Here is a 15,327-nt window from a genome sequence, read left to right as displayed (position 1 = left end):
TATGAATGACATGTTCATTGTGTTATTATTCTGAATTGGCATATTATGGCAAAAATAGATATTTTATCAGAACGCAAGTGAGTTAGTGTACAGTGCTGATGTTGAAATGTCCTGCATTCCAAAGACATAGCATTCGATGGGCCAGCGCAACCACTGCCACAGGGTCAAAAATGACCCATCCTCCCCTGATCCCTTGTGATGAAGTCTCTTAATTCATGTAGAAACAACCTGTCACTCATCAATAAATCGGTGAATAACTGTTTTCCTACTTCACAGTCCAGAGAAATTGTATTTCTTCTGTCTACACCACTCATTTTTACTATCACAATAGATTTTTTTATTTTTTGCTGCAATAGATTTGTGATTCTTAACTTCTGATTTCATAACTGCAAGATAAAAAAGACAAATAAGACAATCTTTGTATCCTGATGGTGTACCACTTTTAAAAAAATGTTAAAATGGGTGTTGAACTTTCTCTAATGGTGGGGTCACTCCAGCAAATGTAATCAAATGTAATGCCAAAAAAATTAATTTAGAGTGTTTTCACTGCTGTCAAACTAAGATAAGGGTCATTTTTGACCCTGAGAACCGTTCAAACAGCAATGTCATGTATGATCAAACTGACTGCTGTTGTTGTAACTTTCCTGTGTATCAAATGTTTTACATTCCATTATTTCAACTCTTAGACCACAGGGAACATGAAGGCAGTTATGCATATTCTTTGAAGTGAACATCAAAGCTAGGATATTAATCTCTGAGGTAATGACGAGCATCAATCATTCATTTCATAAGGATTTGCCGGATCATGCTAAAACATTAGCTTACATCAGGGATACTCAAAATCTCTCCCTCAGGGCCAGTACTACTGATGGTTTTCATTCCTCCCCTCTAACCAGATTTAAACCTGCTGTACCAAGGGAGTGTAATCTCTGTCCAATGAGTGACATTATTGCATTATGGTCTACCAGGCAGAAGAGAAAACCGGCAGTACTGCTGACTTTGAGGGCCAGATTTGACTGTCACTGGTTTACATCTTATTTCAGCAGGCTCAATTCTAGTTGTGTCATCTTCGTATTTCAGCCTTTTTTCTTGATGAAAAATGACACTGTGCCTCAAGCCATTATAATGTTGCTATTACAAGTGATCATTGTGTTGGCCGGCAGCATTGTCCTTTTCCCGGTCCTTGGACACTATTGACAATGGCAATGTCATTGAGAAGTGTGATATACAAGAGGCCATCACCCAAGACCACACATGCATGTGCAAATTCCTGTGTACCCTAGAGTTTTCATGCTTGGGGGGGATGACTATTATTATTCTAGACAGAAATAGATGCTTCGTTAGCAGGATTGACTACTGTCAAGAAGGGGTTGGTAGGACCTGAATTACATTCCTGTTTGGATGGTTGTATATTAGAGACCTCCACAGTAATACTACACAGAGCCAACATGCTTAAAACATGATCTGATGCTATTTGCTGTTTCAGGAAATTATTGTAATGGTACATTCTTCAGTGATATTCTAATGCTATTTCTGCTATGTTCTGACCATGTTTTTTCAGTTTGTTGTACTTATAAGTGCATGTCTGTAATACCACTAACTTCTGCTTCAAACCTATTGTCCACCAACACCACCACCCATCTGAAACCACCTCCCTTCTTCCACCCAGTTGCAAATGTGTTCTGCCAGGGCATCACTGCCAGCCCACTTCCGGATCCTTTTCTCTCCTTCCTGCCACAGCTCATGCATGCTAACCTCAAACTTTAAAAATATTTTTTGTCCTTGACTTCACCTCACAAGTAGTGCTAATGCTACTGGCACAGAACAAGTTGCAGCATGACATGGCTGACAGACACACCACCAAGCAGAACTACAGCCCTGCGGTCTCAACTCTAATCTGTGATTCGCACTTTCTCCTTCTGCTGGAAAAGTAAATGGAGACCAAAATGGCCCTCTGTGTCTGTGATTGCTCCAGCCCCATGAAATAGGGCAGGGATGGAAAAGCACTGGTGGATATGCGGACGGCTCCAGTCTCCCGGACCACAGCCATGCAGCTACAGAGGTCCCATTTAGGGAAACTGTGCCTGAGGAAACATTCAGGCTAAGGGGTGGAGCCACAAAAAAGGGGAGGTACCTGCAAGTGTGTGTGTATGAGGTATCAGAGATACTCTCTGACAGTGCTAAAAATCCAAGATCATCCCCATCCCTGTCATTACCCTCAGTTTTGTTTGTGTGCAGGGCTTTTGAAACCATAGCAAATGGACTGAGTACACGCTCTATTTTTGACTGCTGCCCTTGTCTAAAAAACACCAATCCCCCATTCCTGCAACTGACTGTAGCAGGTTTTTAGCTGAAGTGAACATCAGGGGCTTCTGCTATAGAATTCATTCAGGGGGCTCTTGCTCCTTCACTCCAGACTATTAGAGACATATGTCTTGTCAGCAGTGACAGATGTCACTAAGTCTGGGTCACAATGTCACCATACCTCAGAGAGAGTGGCTGAAGCACAAACTACAGAGTGAAACCCTGCAGTTCATACTCTTTACAACAGCATAGTCCTGAGAATGCTACATACCTAGAAACAAGGAGCCAGAACAGGTACACTGAGATTGTATAGTAGAGATAACTCTATTGCTTAGCACTGCAGTGTTTCACTGAAGGAAATCCAGTCAGTGACCTTAGGGGATAGGTTGGGGATTAGCGCTGTTGAAAGTGCCACAGATAAAAACAATATCTTTCTATCAGGTCTAGTGTGTAACCTGCTAACCATGGTATTTATCACTTCAGGCTGCCAAGAAGGCAGATAAAGATATAACAGTTCACATAGTGAGTAATGGCAGTGTAAAAGCTTGACGAGCTGTAATGAGGGAAAACCCCTTGAAACAGCTAAGAGAGCCAAATGTCACATTGTATAGACTTATGTACCTAGTGTAAACACATCTGACCCTTACGTGCAGCCTTAGCATGACTAAATTGAGGTCATTGCGCTTGAACATCCTCTAGTCTATAGATGGTCTGTAAATGGTCTCTCTCATCACTCTACATAAGAGCATCTGCCATATGCCAGGACAATAATGTGATGTTAGAACTCTCAGTTGCTGTATCTGAAGCCCATACACCATTTGATTACCTGCTATAAAGTATTTTGTATTTATACTTTTTAGAGTTATTACTTTTTATAGAACCATAAATAATGACCATGACCAATCGTGAAGCCCATTAAATACCCAATATCTCTGGACCTGAGAGTTGCGATGTTCACTTAGAGGGTCTTTTTGCTGAAGTACTTCATTTGCTTTTGTAAATATCCAGCTGTATCAATGATGACTTATATATTATGTAAAACAATTTATGACATAACATAAACTAACATGAAATATAAAGCATTACGAATTCATCCTTAATAGGTGCTGGGCTCAGCACTGCATCAGCATAATGAAACATAACTGCGAGGCCAAGACAGAAAGTAACATAGTCACTTATGGTTTGAACCGGACTCACGGGTCCTCCATAAACTAGACACCTGGTAGCTCAGCAAATTAACGGTGCTTCACAGCAGGCCTCTGTCACGCAGGGCAACATAGTTTTCTTCCACTGAGCGGAGGAGGGGTCTGGCAGTGTTGTAAAGGTCAGAGCGTGTTTGGTATGGCGCTGGTGATGTGGCAACATGAAACAACAGCGAGCCTATAGCTCAGAATCAACAATTCATCCAAAAATGTATCACACCCAGCCCTGTGCTTTTATCCTCCTTATTTGCCACCCTTGTTCTCAGCTTTCAGCATTCATTTGTGCTTGGTTAGGCTGTTTCTGCGGATGCTCTGTAGGAGCACAGGTGTTTGACTCCACATCTGGAGCATGCTGCACGGCCCCAGCAGGGGTGTCTTACTGCTGCACGATGTACAACAGATAGATGTAAATACTGCACTATATCAGTAGTGTCAAGAACCTCAACTAAAAATTGCACTTCACCGTGTTCTAATACAGAGGCCATCATATCTCTACTCCAAGTTCTATGTCCATCTACTGCAGCTGATACTATTAATTATGTGAGATATTTTACAGATACGTTGTCTCTTATAAAATTCCACAGAAGCCATCGCAGCAGAATAAATGTACTGATAAGAAAGGATTTTAGGTATATTGATTAATTAATTAATTTTTTTAATTAATGAGTAGACCTGTGGAGTAACAGAGTAATAGAGGAGTTATTCATCTTATTGTATGTATTTTTGAACTACAGCCACAGGGTGGCAGTGTATAAACCAAGATTTGGAAAGTGATTTTCTTTTACATATGACATGTTTCGGCATGCTTTCCATGTATGTTTCCTTCATTTGTAATGCATGCTTTGACCTTCAGACTTTTAAAGGCAATATATAGAGCTTAGAGCCCAAGCTTTCATAATGAATCTAATATCCCTCCATGCAGGTTTCTAGGAAACACAGATGATGTACTGTACAGGCCAGTGATAAATGCCCTAAAGGCTGATTTATTTTCGGGACACAGCTGGAACATTAAACCAAATCAAATCAAAACATCAATCTTTCTTTGACTAATTAAACTTATGTGCCATTGACTATTTCTTCCAATCATTAATTTGACCAGAGTTTGCCAGAAGAGGATACACTCAGTGCTTATGTTCACTATCCCACAAAACAAAACAATGCTTACTTAAGCAAATGGATGCAGTTTCCTGTGTCTCTTTAAGACAAATCATCTTCTGCATCTTTGGAGATGTACCTCTACTGTTCTCCAGTAGATTTAATCTGATGACATGATGGATGCTGTGAATATTATGGGTGTTTTTCAATACTTACAATACTTCCTACAGTATCTACTTGTGCAATTGTTTTTCCTCTCATTTTCTATTTTCTGTTCCCTCTATACAATAAAGGAATCAACTGCATAGAAATGTGAGTATGTCTGACTGGTCAAGCCAACAGTACATTTTGTGACAGTTACATTGTTTTGGGATGCAGCTCTTCATGCAAAAACGAAATCAGATCTACCCAATCTAAACAGAAAATACTATTTTACCGTCACAAAACATAGGCTTTCAGTGTTTTAGACAGACCACATTTGCAGTGTATTTTCCAGTTTTGGACACCATATAATTAAGTATAGAAGTACAAGACAATATGTACTGCAGGCCAAACAAGATTGGTCCTAGATGTTGAGCAGGCAACTGACTACATGACGAGAGTCTGAGAGATTTCAATTTTCAGAGAGAGTGTCAGATTTGGATTATCTTTGACAACCTGATTAATAAAATGGATCATTGAAGGAACTGCAGATGAGTTCCATGAACAAAACCAGGGGTACAGGAAATTACTAGAAAGGTCATTTATCTCACAATATAAAGTGTTCTCAAAAATTGTCAAATGCATGGTGCAGCTTTTCAGGACTGGTGATGGAGTCAGAGGCCCTTAGATCCTTCAAGACCAAGCCAGACACAGTGATGGGTCCACCCTAGATATACAGCAGTCAGAATCTGCTTTGTTTTAATATCTGTCTCCAATCTCTATCTTTTCTAAGTAACATTGTATTGCTGTATTTGTTGCTTTATTGAATTTTTAAAGCACCATACATGTTTTTAAATAATTTAAATCTCATATTATAGCCACTGCTGGCTCAATTCCCTGGTGCCATTTGTAAAATGTCCTTAAATGTTATTTTGTGTCTGGTTGATTCATGCCTTTATCATTTTATAACATAATGAGAAAAGTTATTGCAACTGCTCACAAATAGCACTCTCAAATTGAATGAAAGTTTGTGGGAGCTGTTGCCTTTCCTGAGATGCCTGGTTGTGGATGGCTTCTGTTCACTCCTGTCCGGCTCCCAGAAGAAGCTTGTCTCTTTCCGGAGTGAAGTACAGCCTTTTCTCAGCACACTGCCCACTGTGTTCTCAGACGAGCAGTGGAGAGATGGGAGGTTTTTGTCGTGCACTTGAAAATGTGTGGAATTCCAACAGATAAGTGTTTTCCTCTAGCATTCTAGCCTTAATTTGTACCCTTTTTGGTTATTTTTCTTTCCCACTGAACCTAGCTATAAACTTTTTTTTTTTACAAATAAAATAGCACAATTTAAAATAATTTCCCCAATATTTTAGGGCTCAAATGGAAAATTAGATTAAATATGAAATTATTTCAATGTACAATATTATATCACTAAAAATTGCACAATGAATATGCAGTGTAGAGCAATATTTTTATTTGAACTAGCTGGTTTTTGTTGCTAGATTAGATTAATTATGGAATAGTAATGTTTTCAAAAGCTCAGTTTCATTTAGTTTGTAATAGAATATTGTCTTAATTTTCTTTTCACATTAACATTAATCCAGTCCAGAAACCCAATTCCTTGAATTTGGAAAGAACTATTACTCAACATTAACCACTATTTCAAATCAAGATAAAGCCCTTTTCAGTCATTTTGAATTAATTATATTTTTAACCTACAAATTGGTTAGTCGAGGTGTCAAAAACGAATGTGATGTGTTTGCTGTGGCAGAGGTTATGTAAGGTGGCAGGCATCAGTGTGTGTCTATAGCCGCGTTTCCACCAAAATTACCCGGAACTTTCAGTCCCAGGAACTACTTTACCAGGAACTAAAAGGTTCCTTCAGCCAATGGTTGTCTGCGTTTCCACCGGGGTCTAAAGTACCGCGAAGATTAGGCAAATTAGCCCACTGACGTTGTCGTCGGTCCATCTGTCATATGATTTCTTCTGTAACGCCATACTACCACCTAAGTAGCCTACATTATTTTCTAATAACCGGGACAGCCCGAAGGGGTTTATTCCACTTATATACAACGGGTTACCAACAATGACTATATATGGTTACTTTTGTATTTATTGATTTTCATATATCCTCTCAAACACATTCATTAACAGCAGAAAACATGCACACGTTGTAAACAATTTGCTGCTTTATTACTTTCTCGTCGTCAATTCCATATAGGCTAATCGCAAAATGACAAGAATAGAACGAAAACTCGGACTTGCGTGAAAATGTAAATTAGTAGTGGTACAGCCACCGTTTGCTTTCCTTCGAAGTTACTGCTAGCCGAGCAGCGAAGTGTGCCCTCCAGATGCGAACCATGCACCATAAATGAGTCCATAGTCTTCCTGGTCATTTCGTGGAATTGAAAAATGGCAGTAAAATTGAGTAAAATTACGGCAGTCTGAAAAAGCTAAAGGGAAGATTACTAGAATTAGTTATTTTACCCGGATAAAAAGTGCGGAAGGTGATTTACAGTTTGCTTGTACTGTATCACCAATGTTAATTATGCAGAACTACCGCATACCTCACATAACTGTATCAAACGTTTTGAGTCAATTACAACGGGCTAACAAAGAAAATCCGGAAGAAAATATTCAGCAACCGAATTAATCCGTTTGAATGTTTTGGTAGCCTACGTAATATGCTGTCCCAGCACGAATGCTTAGCATTTTATAAAACGAATACTAAAGCAAGAAAAGAACAGAAGAGCACACGTTACAATTCCAAGACGTTGACAGGCTATAACCAAAAGTAGGCTACTGCGCCGCATAACATACAAGTTTGATTTGAAGTTACTATGAAAATAAATTAGTTTTGCGCTGCATATTTTCAAACATGGCGGGTAATGGCGGAAAATAAATACAACACAAATGCTACGAGTACTCGACCAATCAGAAATGTTCAGCGCTGCAAGCTCCACCCAAAAGGTTCCTGTACTTTCGGAAAGTACTACCCCCCGAGCAGGAACGTTTTGGGGGGTAAAACAAAGCCCCCAGAACTAAATTTAGACCCTAGTTCCTGCGGTGGAAACGCACTGAGTTCCTCAAAAGGTTCCTAGTTCCGGGGTATAGTTCCTGCGGTGGAAACTGTGTACTTATGTGCGTCTGAACTGCTCTGTAGATGCTCCTCGGTTTGTGTGGCAGACCCAGACGTGTCCATATGCTGGCCTGCCCTGCCCTCTGTGTTGAGGCCACACGATGCCTCCATTTCAGACCCCTAAATCAAAGATGGATCCCAGCAGCCGGTCTGCAGATGGCCACCCCATCGCAGTGCAGGTAACGTGAAACGGACTGAGCCTGGTTGCTTTCTCCACTTTGAAGACCAATAAAACATCAAATACTCCGGGCTGAAGTTTAAAAATCTGGTCCCCACAGTGGAACATGTGCTACAATTAACAGATTGGTGTCGGGGCAGCGGGGGGCGGGATTGCACCACCCTGCCAAAGGCTTGGAGTAAATGAAAGGGTGGTATTAAATTTCAGCCTCCGGTATGCTGTCCCGGGTCTCAACAATGGAAATGGCCGCCACTGATTATGTGCACAGCATTGCAGAAAACCCATCCCCCTTTCTGCCACCCCCACTGCTATTGTACAGTATTAGCAGAAGGAATACTGGACAAGGGTGCATTTAGAAGTACAGTACATTTACTGAAGTCCAGTGCACAGAACACGCTTATTTGACTTTATATAATGCTGAAAGACACCAATCCAAAAACCTTACCTGTTTAAAAAAATGTTGCTTAAAACATGCTATAAGATCAAAAATAAAATTAGATCAATGGGAATGCTTTTTGTTGTTAAATAAGGATAAATAGTACATAAATGAATGTTGTCAAGAAAGATTTTTTTGTTAAAATATGTGATTACAGGACGAACTTCAAGTCATAATTATTGCATGGAAGATATTCTAAACGTAATACGTTTTGTAAGCCTTGCTTAAGAGAGTGCCTCCCCCACCGTATTGAATGGGAGATTCCATCTTTGAATGGGAGATTCCATCTTCGTGTTCATGAGCTGCATGAGGTCAATGTCTGCTCTGTTATTGAGCTATATTGACAAGTTATATAAGTAATGTTTCTCATTGATTGAAGCCTTGCAACACGGAACAGTACATTACTCAAATTGCACGTGTCCAAAAGGCTACATGAGGCTGGAGGTGTTCATATGTGTGCAAAAGCATTTGCCCCCTGTCCTGGTTTCCTCTATTGTTGCATATTTGTCACACTGTATGGTTTCAGATCTTTAGACAAAATAGGAAACCTGAGTAAACACAAAACAAATTTAAATTATTATTTAATTTATTTAACAAAAAAAGTAATCAAGCACACATATCACCCATGTAAAAAAGTTAATTGCCCCCTTAAATTTAATAACTGGTTGCACCACCTTTAGCAGCAAGAACTGCAACCAAACACTTCCTATTGATATCAGTCTTTCACATTGCTGCGAACAAATTTTAGCCCACTCTTCTCTGTAGAACTGATTTAATTCAGACAAACTGAGCATGAACGTTTTTCAAGCATGAACTGCTCATTTCAGGTCCTGCCACAGCATCAATGAGACGAGCATTGATGTTTCTCTTGGATAGCAGTGGTGCTCTCTCATGAATCCCATTTTTGCCCAGCCCCTTTCTTGCTGTGCAGTCATGATCACTGACCTTAGCTGAGGCTAGAGAGGCCTGCAGTTCTTTGGATGTTCTTCTGGGATCTTTTGTGACTTCCCGGATGAGTTGTTACGGCACCGGTTTTGTAACCCTTTCCAGAGTGATATATTTCAACATCTTGTTTTCTCATCTCTTCAGAAATTTACTTTGATTGAGGCATAGAATGTTTGTAGAAACTTTGTGGTGATTACTTCAAGGTTCAATATGAGAGAGGTTTATATTCAACAGGGCTTGCTGCATTAAGCCTGGCTGTGTTCAATTAGCTGAATGTAATTATCAATTTATTTTGATTTATTGGTTGATTGAGTAACTAAGGGGGCAATGGCTTTTTCACATGGCTGATATGGGTGTTTCATAACAAAATGTGTCTTGTGTTTATTCAGTTTCCCTTTGTCTAATTTAAAATTTTGTCTAAAGTTTTGAAACCATTCATTGTCACAAATATGTAATAACAGAGGCAATTAGGACGGGGGCAAATACTTTTTCAAGGCACTGTATTTTCACCTTAAAATCAGCAATCAGTTTAGACCCAAGAGACCAGGTGAGCTGAGATAACTCTATAATCACCCAAATTTGGGACCAAGGTGAAGACATGTCCATGATGTTATGAGATCTGGGATGGGATCTTCAGGTAAGCTGCATTTGAGAGATTTCTGTATGGATTGGACTACTCTCCCCTTTTCCCACATCCTTTGACACATGTCTGTGTGTGTGTGCGTGTGCCTGTGCATGTGCATATGTGTGAGCATGAATGTGCATGCGTGTAGGGAAAGGTGTTGTGAATATTGTCAGTGAGGCCTTGGATACAGAAATGTGCAGTTATCTAGGAGCAAAGAAGTGCGGTGGGAGGAAGTGTAACAATAGCAGTTTGTGCTCACAGCTGCACGGATCTCTGGGAGGGAGATGGAGATTGGGAAAGCACAGAGCACAGTGAGCTGGTTGTGTTCTCTGCTCCCTAAGCACCTGCAAGTGAGTCCGCTGCACAAAACTGCTCCCTGCACAACAACACACGGTGGTTTTCAATTCAGTTTATACACCAACATCTTGGCAACTACAATTCGCAGTCAATTCGTGAAACTGAAAGACACAATTGTGCAGTGACTATTAAATGTTTTAAGTGTTGAACATCTGCCAGAAAGATATGGGGCAGCCTATATCAGTGTCCTCATCCACACTTTATAGGTAACCTGCCATTTATGTGGATGAATTGACAGGTGTTGCAATAGCACAAACTGCTGTAAATTTATTTGAACGAAGTAGGCTGTACTGTGCTTTCCTAAAAGTCACAAGTGCACGCCCACTTGCTGTCTCGTGTCCTGCGTCTCGCCAGCGCACTGCCTGCAGCTAAAGTTCATCTCAACAGCGCCGCTTTCACTTTGCTCTGTCCAAGTCGGAGAGGAATGACTGCCTACTTTTTGCCACGATGAGGTTCGAAGCGCAAGCAGTGGTAGTAGGCTGTTCTGCCAGGATCATGGTTATCTTGTCCGCTTTATATGTTACTATAAGACAACGGTATCTTTCTTTGACAGTTTTAAATAAAAGTTGCAGTCCAAACTTTTAAAGTACCCGATAAAGTAAACGACGTGGAAGCTGTAACTAGGCAACCACTTATTTTGTTTTTATCGAAACTTTTTTTAATCCAACGTTCCAAAGCGGGATAGACCCGCAGACTCTTTGAAAAGCCAACAAACAAGACTTCTGAAAATCTGACGGCGCCCGCAGTTTAAAGACAGAGGTGGACAGTGCTTGTTGCCTATTATAATTATGTAGTTTGTGCAACAAACGTGGCTTGGGAGATGGACAATAACAGCGTTTACAGCAAGTCGGCTGAGGACAGCTGCGACTCCACTGCGGGCGGTGAGCAGAATAATAATAATACAACAGGTGGTCTGGACGAAGTGCAGATGTACTTAACCTGCCTACCAGAGCGGTACATGCAGGCAAAGTTCACCTTGTCAGCTTACATCCTTTGCTGGACAGTGCTTAAATTATGCCAGGTAAGAGAAAGCCTACTTAAATCCGACACATAGCCTGGCGCTCAGTCATATTACATTTAAATGTTTCTTTTTTTGTTTGTTTGTTTTTTAAATTGGTAAAATTTATTAGATTTTCGCTGGATAGCAAGAGAGAGAGACATCACATTTTGAACACATTCAGTCGGTATAATATGCATACTAACTCTAACTGAAGAAACTACTAAACCTTTTAGACTCTACAGTGTGGAGTCGGTTATATAATATGCAATATTGCTGGTATGAAACTTTATGTTTAGGCCTAATTGTATGTAATAATCGCCTGGCAGTGTCAGGCTTACGTATCTGACTGGCCACCATGCACTCTCTTTCTGAAGTGCCCTGTATTCACATGCACACAAAAAGTTGCTATGGAAACTCGCTTTGATTTATTTTGCTGGCCTCATGCTTTTCAGTTATTTTTGCGAGGGGCCATGGCCAAAATGCATATGAGCATCGCTTTCAACACACCTCTTATTAGGCGTTACATAATAACGCATAATGTGTAGGCTATATGAATAGGATACACGTTGAATGTTTATGGTTGATGTTATTAGCACCGGACGAATTGAACTTGATGTAAAGCTGAAATTGAACTGATTGTGTACCACCATTAGCACCTCTAGCTTTTTAAAGTTAACTCTTAATTTTTTTTTTTTTTTTTTTATTTATATATATGTAGCTACTAAAGCAACCTGCATTTCTGCACATGAATTGTTTTAGGCCAACAATTATGTGTTATACACATTTTTAAACTAAAACAAACTGTGTTCAAGGCAAATGAATGAATATCAAACAGTCTGTCCCCGGGTGCACCCTGTTTGTTATACCTGGCTGTACACAGTAACGTGAACAAGATACAAATTCTGCCTAAACGTCTGATATGTGGAAACACCACCAAGCTTGTTTTAAGATTTGCAACTGCTCAGTAAAACAAACTTAAAATGGGCTGAACTGATGTCAGTTTTCAAACACAGCAGCCAAGCTAATTTACTTGTTTGAATTTATATGGGAACCCAACACTTGTATTGACCAAGTCAGCTTAACGCTGCTAAAAGCCCCTGTTCCCAATGAGAGTCATCTGGCCAATTTTTCACAAGCGTGTGTGTGTGTATAAACACCGCACATTATTTTTTATGTGTAGCGTAAATGTGTCCTAATAGCAAATATCTGGACACACACCTTCATATGAGAGTGAATAATGCAGTATGGTCAGTCATATTACATCCTATCCCTCAGGATCCTATGCTTTAATGTTTTGCCTGTGCTCAGAGGAAATCTGCAAAGTTCATCAGTCCTTGACTCCCACTTGCCCCTACACCTGTCTATCCACCCCATCTCCCCACACTCCATACAGGGTGCACATGCTGCTAAACGCCGGCTTTAGCAGTTTAGTGGATTTCAGTTTGAGAAAGGGGCTACTCTCTCACCATGGTCCCACTTTTTCTGTTATGGTCTATGCACATGGGTCCTACTGTATATGAGTTACATGGGCAGACCACTTAAGTAAACTGCCCAGAATTGTGGTGCTTTGAATAGCTCCTCTGGAAAGGCCCGTTTCCACTGGAATGGCGCGCTGTTTGCTCTGGGGACACTGTTAGGCTGTGGACATCCATTGAAGTGGTGTTGTGGCATGGTCAGGAATGCCTGCCCAACCCTGGGTCTAACGTGCCTTTTCATTCGCAAAGGGTGGCTGCTCGAATGGTCACTGAGCTGAGAGAGACTGACTAAAACAGATTCACGTCAACAAAATGGGTCTTCAGGCCAGCCCAAACGACATGCAAGTTCAGGGCAGGTTAAAGCTCTTCGTTTGCAGCCGTTCAATCCAACAAGCTGCAGTTGATGTGACGGAGGTTACGCATGATGTCATTAAAATTTCCCATCACATCTCTTGGAGTTAAAGCATGTACAAGCCACAGTTCTCTCTGATGTTCTGGGTACTGTACTTTGTGTAGCTGATGCGTTAATATGACTGAAGCCCATTTCCTCCCCCGATCATCTCGCAGGCAGCGTATGGCATCATTTTCTGCTTATGCAGTCAAATAGGCAGTCTAATCTAAGAGATAACACAGATTAGCAGCAATTTATCTGTTCATCTGACTATAGATCATCTGAAGATCATGGACTGGTATGTCTCCTTCGGTAGGTTTTGAGTACCTCTTTCTGTATTTCCCTTCAGCTTTATTTGGAAGATCTCTGTGGTTTTACTGTCAGTGGTATGTGATTTTAAAGTGAAAAGGTTAAGTCTGCAATGGCATACATTACATTACGTTACATTACAGGCATTTAGCAGACACTTTTATCCAGAGCGACTTACACAAGTTTACATTGTGTTATGCCCCCCAAAACCTACATTAAGAATATGGATGAGCAGTTCCCTGTGCAGGCGCTATGTTGCACAGACAGATTAATCTATATAGAGATAGAGTGCAGGAGGGCAGCATCAGAATTCACGGAGGTGTGTCCCTTCAACTCCCTCCATGTGGCACGGCAACAAAAAGGCAAGCAAAGTCATGTTGGGGGAGTCTCCCCTGGGCTCAGCAGCTCATGAAGTAACTGCCATTACCAGCCCTTTGACCCCACTCATCTTTACCTGCCTACACATTCCCCGTTAATTGGCTTCTGTTCCAAGTATTTATTTATGTCACAGAAACCTACTTAAGCTTGTCATGATCCCATTACGTTTCATTGGTTCAGGGGTATGCATTGCTCAATGCACTGTGCTGAAAATGTGGCGCCAGTTTCAGAATGAGTATGGTGTAAGGGACTGGATGTGATGGTTTGGGTAAATAATTTTTTATTTTTTTTGTATTTATTAGCACAAAGTAAATGATAAAAACAGAAGTATATAAAAACAAACATAGCAGGAATTGTGCAGGAGAGGTAAGAAACCCCAAAGGGCTTATAGTAAAAACCTCCCCTCTAGGATTTACAATTTATCCTAATACTATGGAGTATTTAATGCACTCTCCATAGAACTGTGGTCAGATGGGCGGAGGGTCCTGGTCGCAGGGGGGCACACCCTTGCTGATGGAGGAATGTTTTTACGTGGGCGGTGTCTCCGCCAAGCTGCCGGGATTAACGCAGCCCCCCGTCAGCCTGCCTGGCCCCGACCACTCTCCTGGCGTGGCGCGTCACCCCATATGACCAGCTGGCAGGGGTCAGAGGTCATGGTGTCACTGCCCTCATTGGCTTTGTCGTTCAGAAAAGCTGCTGCCCCACGCAGGCTGGCTCCTCTGGGGGGAAACAGCAGGAACATAAACCCAGGCAGATCAAACACACACACGTGCTGTTTACGAGCCGCAGAGAACGCTGCTACCTTATGTGAAACTCCCTTCATTGTTTTGCTTGTGACTTTTAGGACTAACGAGACTCCAGCCATCCAGTTTATGTGTACAGGAGCTCTTAATGGGGCTTTGAACTTCCAACACTTTATTTTATTTGTTTTTATCTCAATGCAGTTTGATAAAATACAAGTAGAAACAATGTTGTTTTGCAAGTCTTGCACGCCCACCCATTGCAGATATCCACGGTGCAATATTAGACTTTTTCTGAAGTAAAAAGATCATTGGATTACCAATGAAAGAGTCATTTTTTCTTGTTGAGACAGGTATTTAGCCAGATCTATTGGGTCAGAATTGAATGTTAGTCAAATATTAGGTTAGTACTGCACTGATTAAGTTACATAGTGCTCTGACAACACCCAGATCAATACCTAACTGAATTCTGCCTCATATTGGTAGATACTGCCATTTACAGCCACTTATGTGAACAGAGTGCTGCCTGTGTGCCATTTTCCCACTTTATCAGAAGCTTTGCTATAATAAGTCCTGATACCTACTGTGATGCCACAGCCGTTTGGGGACCACTAACGA

The 15,327-nt window shown here is 40.9% G+C and overlaps 1 protein-coding gene across 2 annotated transcripts in view; it reads left to right on the top strand.

Moving 5' to 3' along the window:
* Window positions 1-10,832: 10,832 nt before the first annotated feature.
* Window positions 10,833-15,327, top strand: part of LOC135253234 (rho guanine nucleotide exchange factor 4-like) — a 92,238-nt gene continuing 87,743 nt past the window's right edge. For both annotated transcript variants that reach the window (XM_064332277.1, XM_064332275.1), the window contains exon 1: window positions 10,833-11,437. In XM_064332277.1, coding sequence (XP_064188347.1) covers window positions 11,237-11,437 — 201 coding nt within the window. In that variant the 5' untranslated portion in view covers window positions 10,833-11,236. The remainder of the gene's footprint in view (window positions 11,438-15,327) is intronic.

The sequence above is a fragment of the Anguilla rostrata genome, chromosome 4, assembly GCF_018555375.3.
Source record: "Anguilla rostrata isolate EN2019 chromosome 4, ASM1855537v3, whole genome shotgun sequence".
Taxonomy (NCBI): Eukaryota; Metazoa; Chordata; class Actinopteri; order Anguilliformes; family Anguillidae; genus Anguilla; species Anguilla rostrata.
This window is presented reverse-complemented; position numbering and strand designations above follow the sequence as displayed.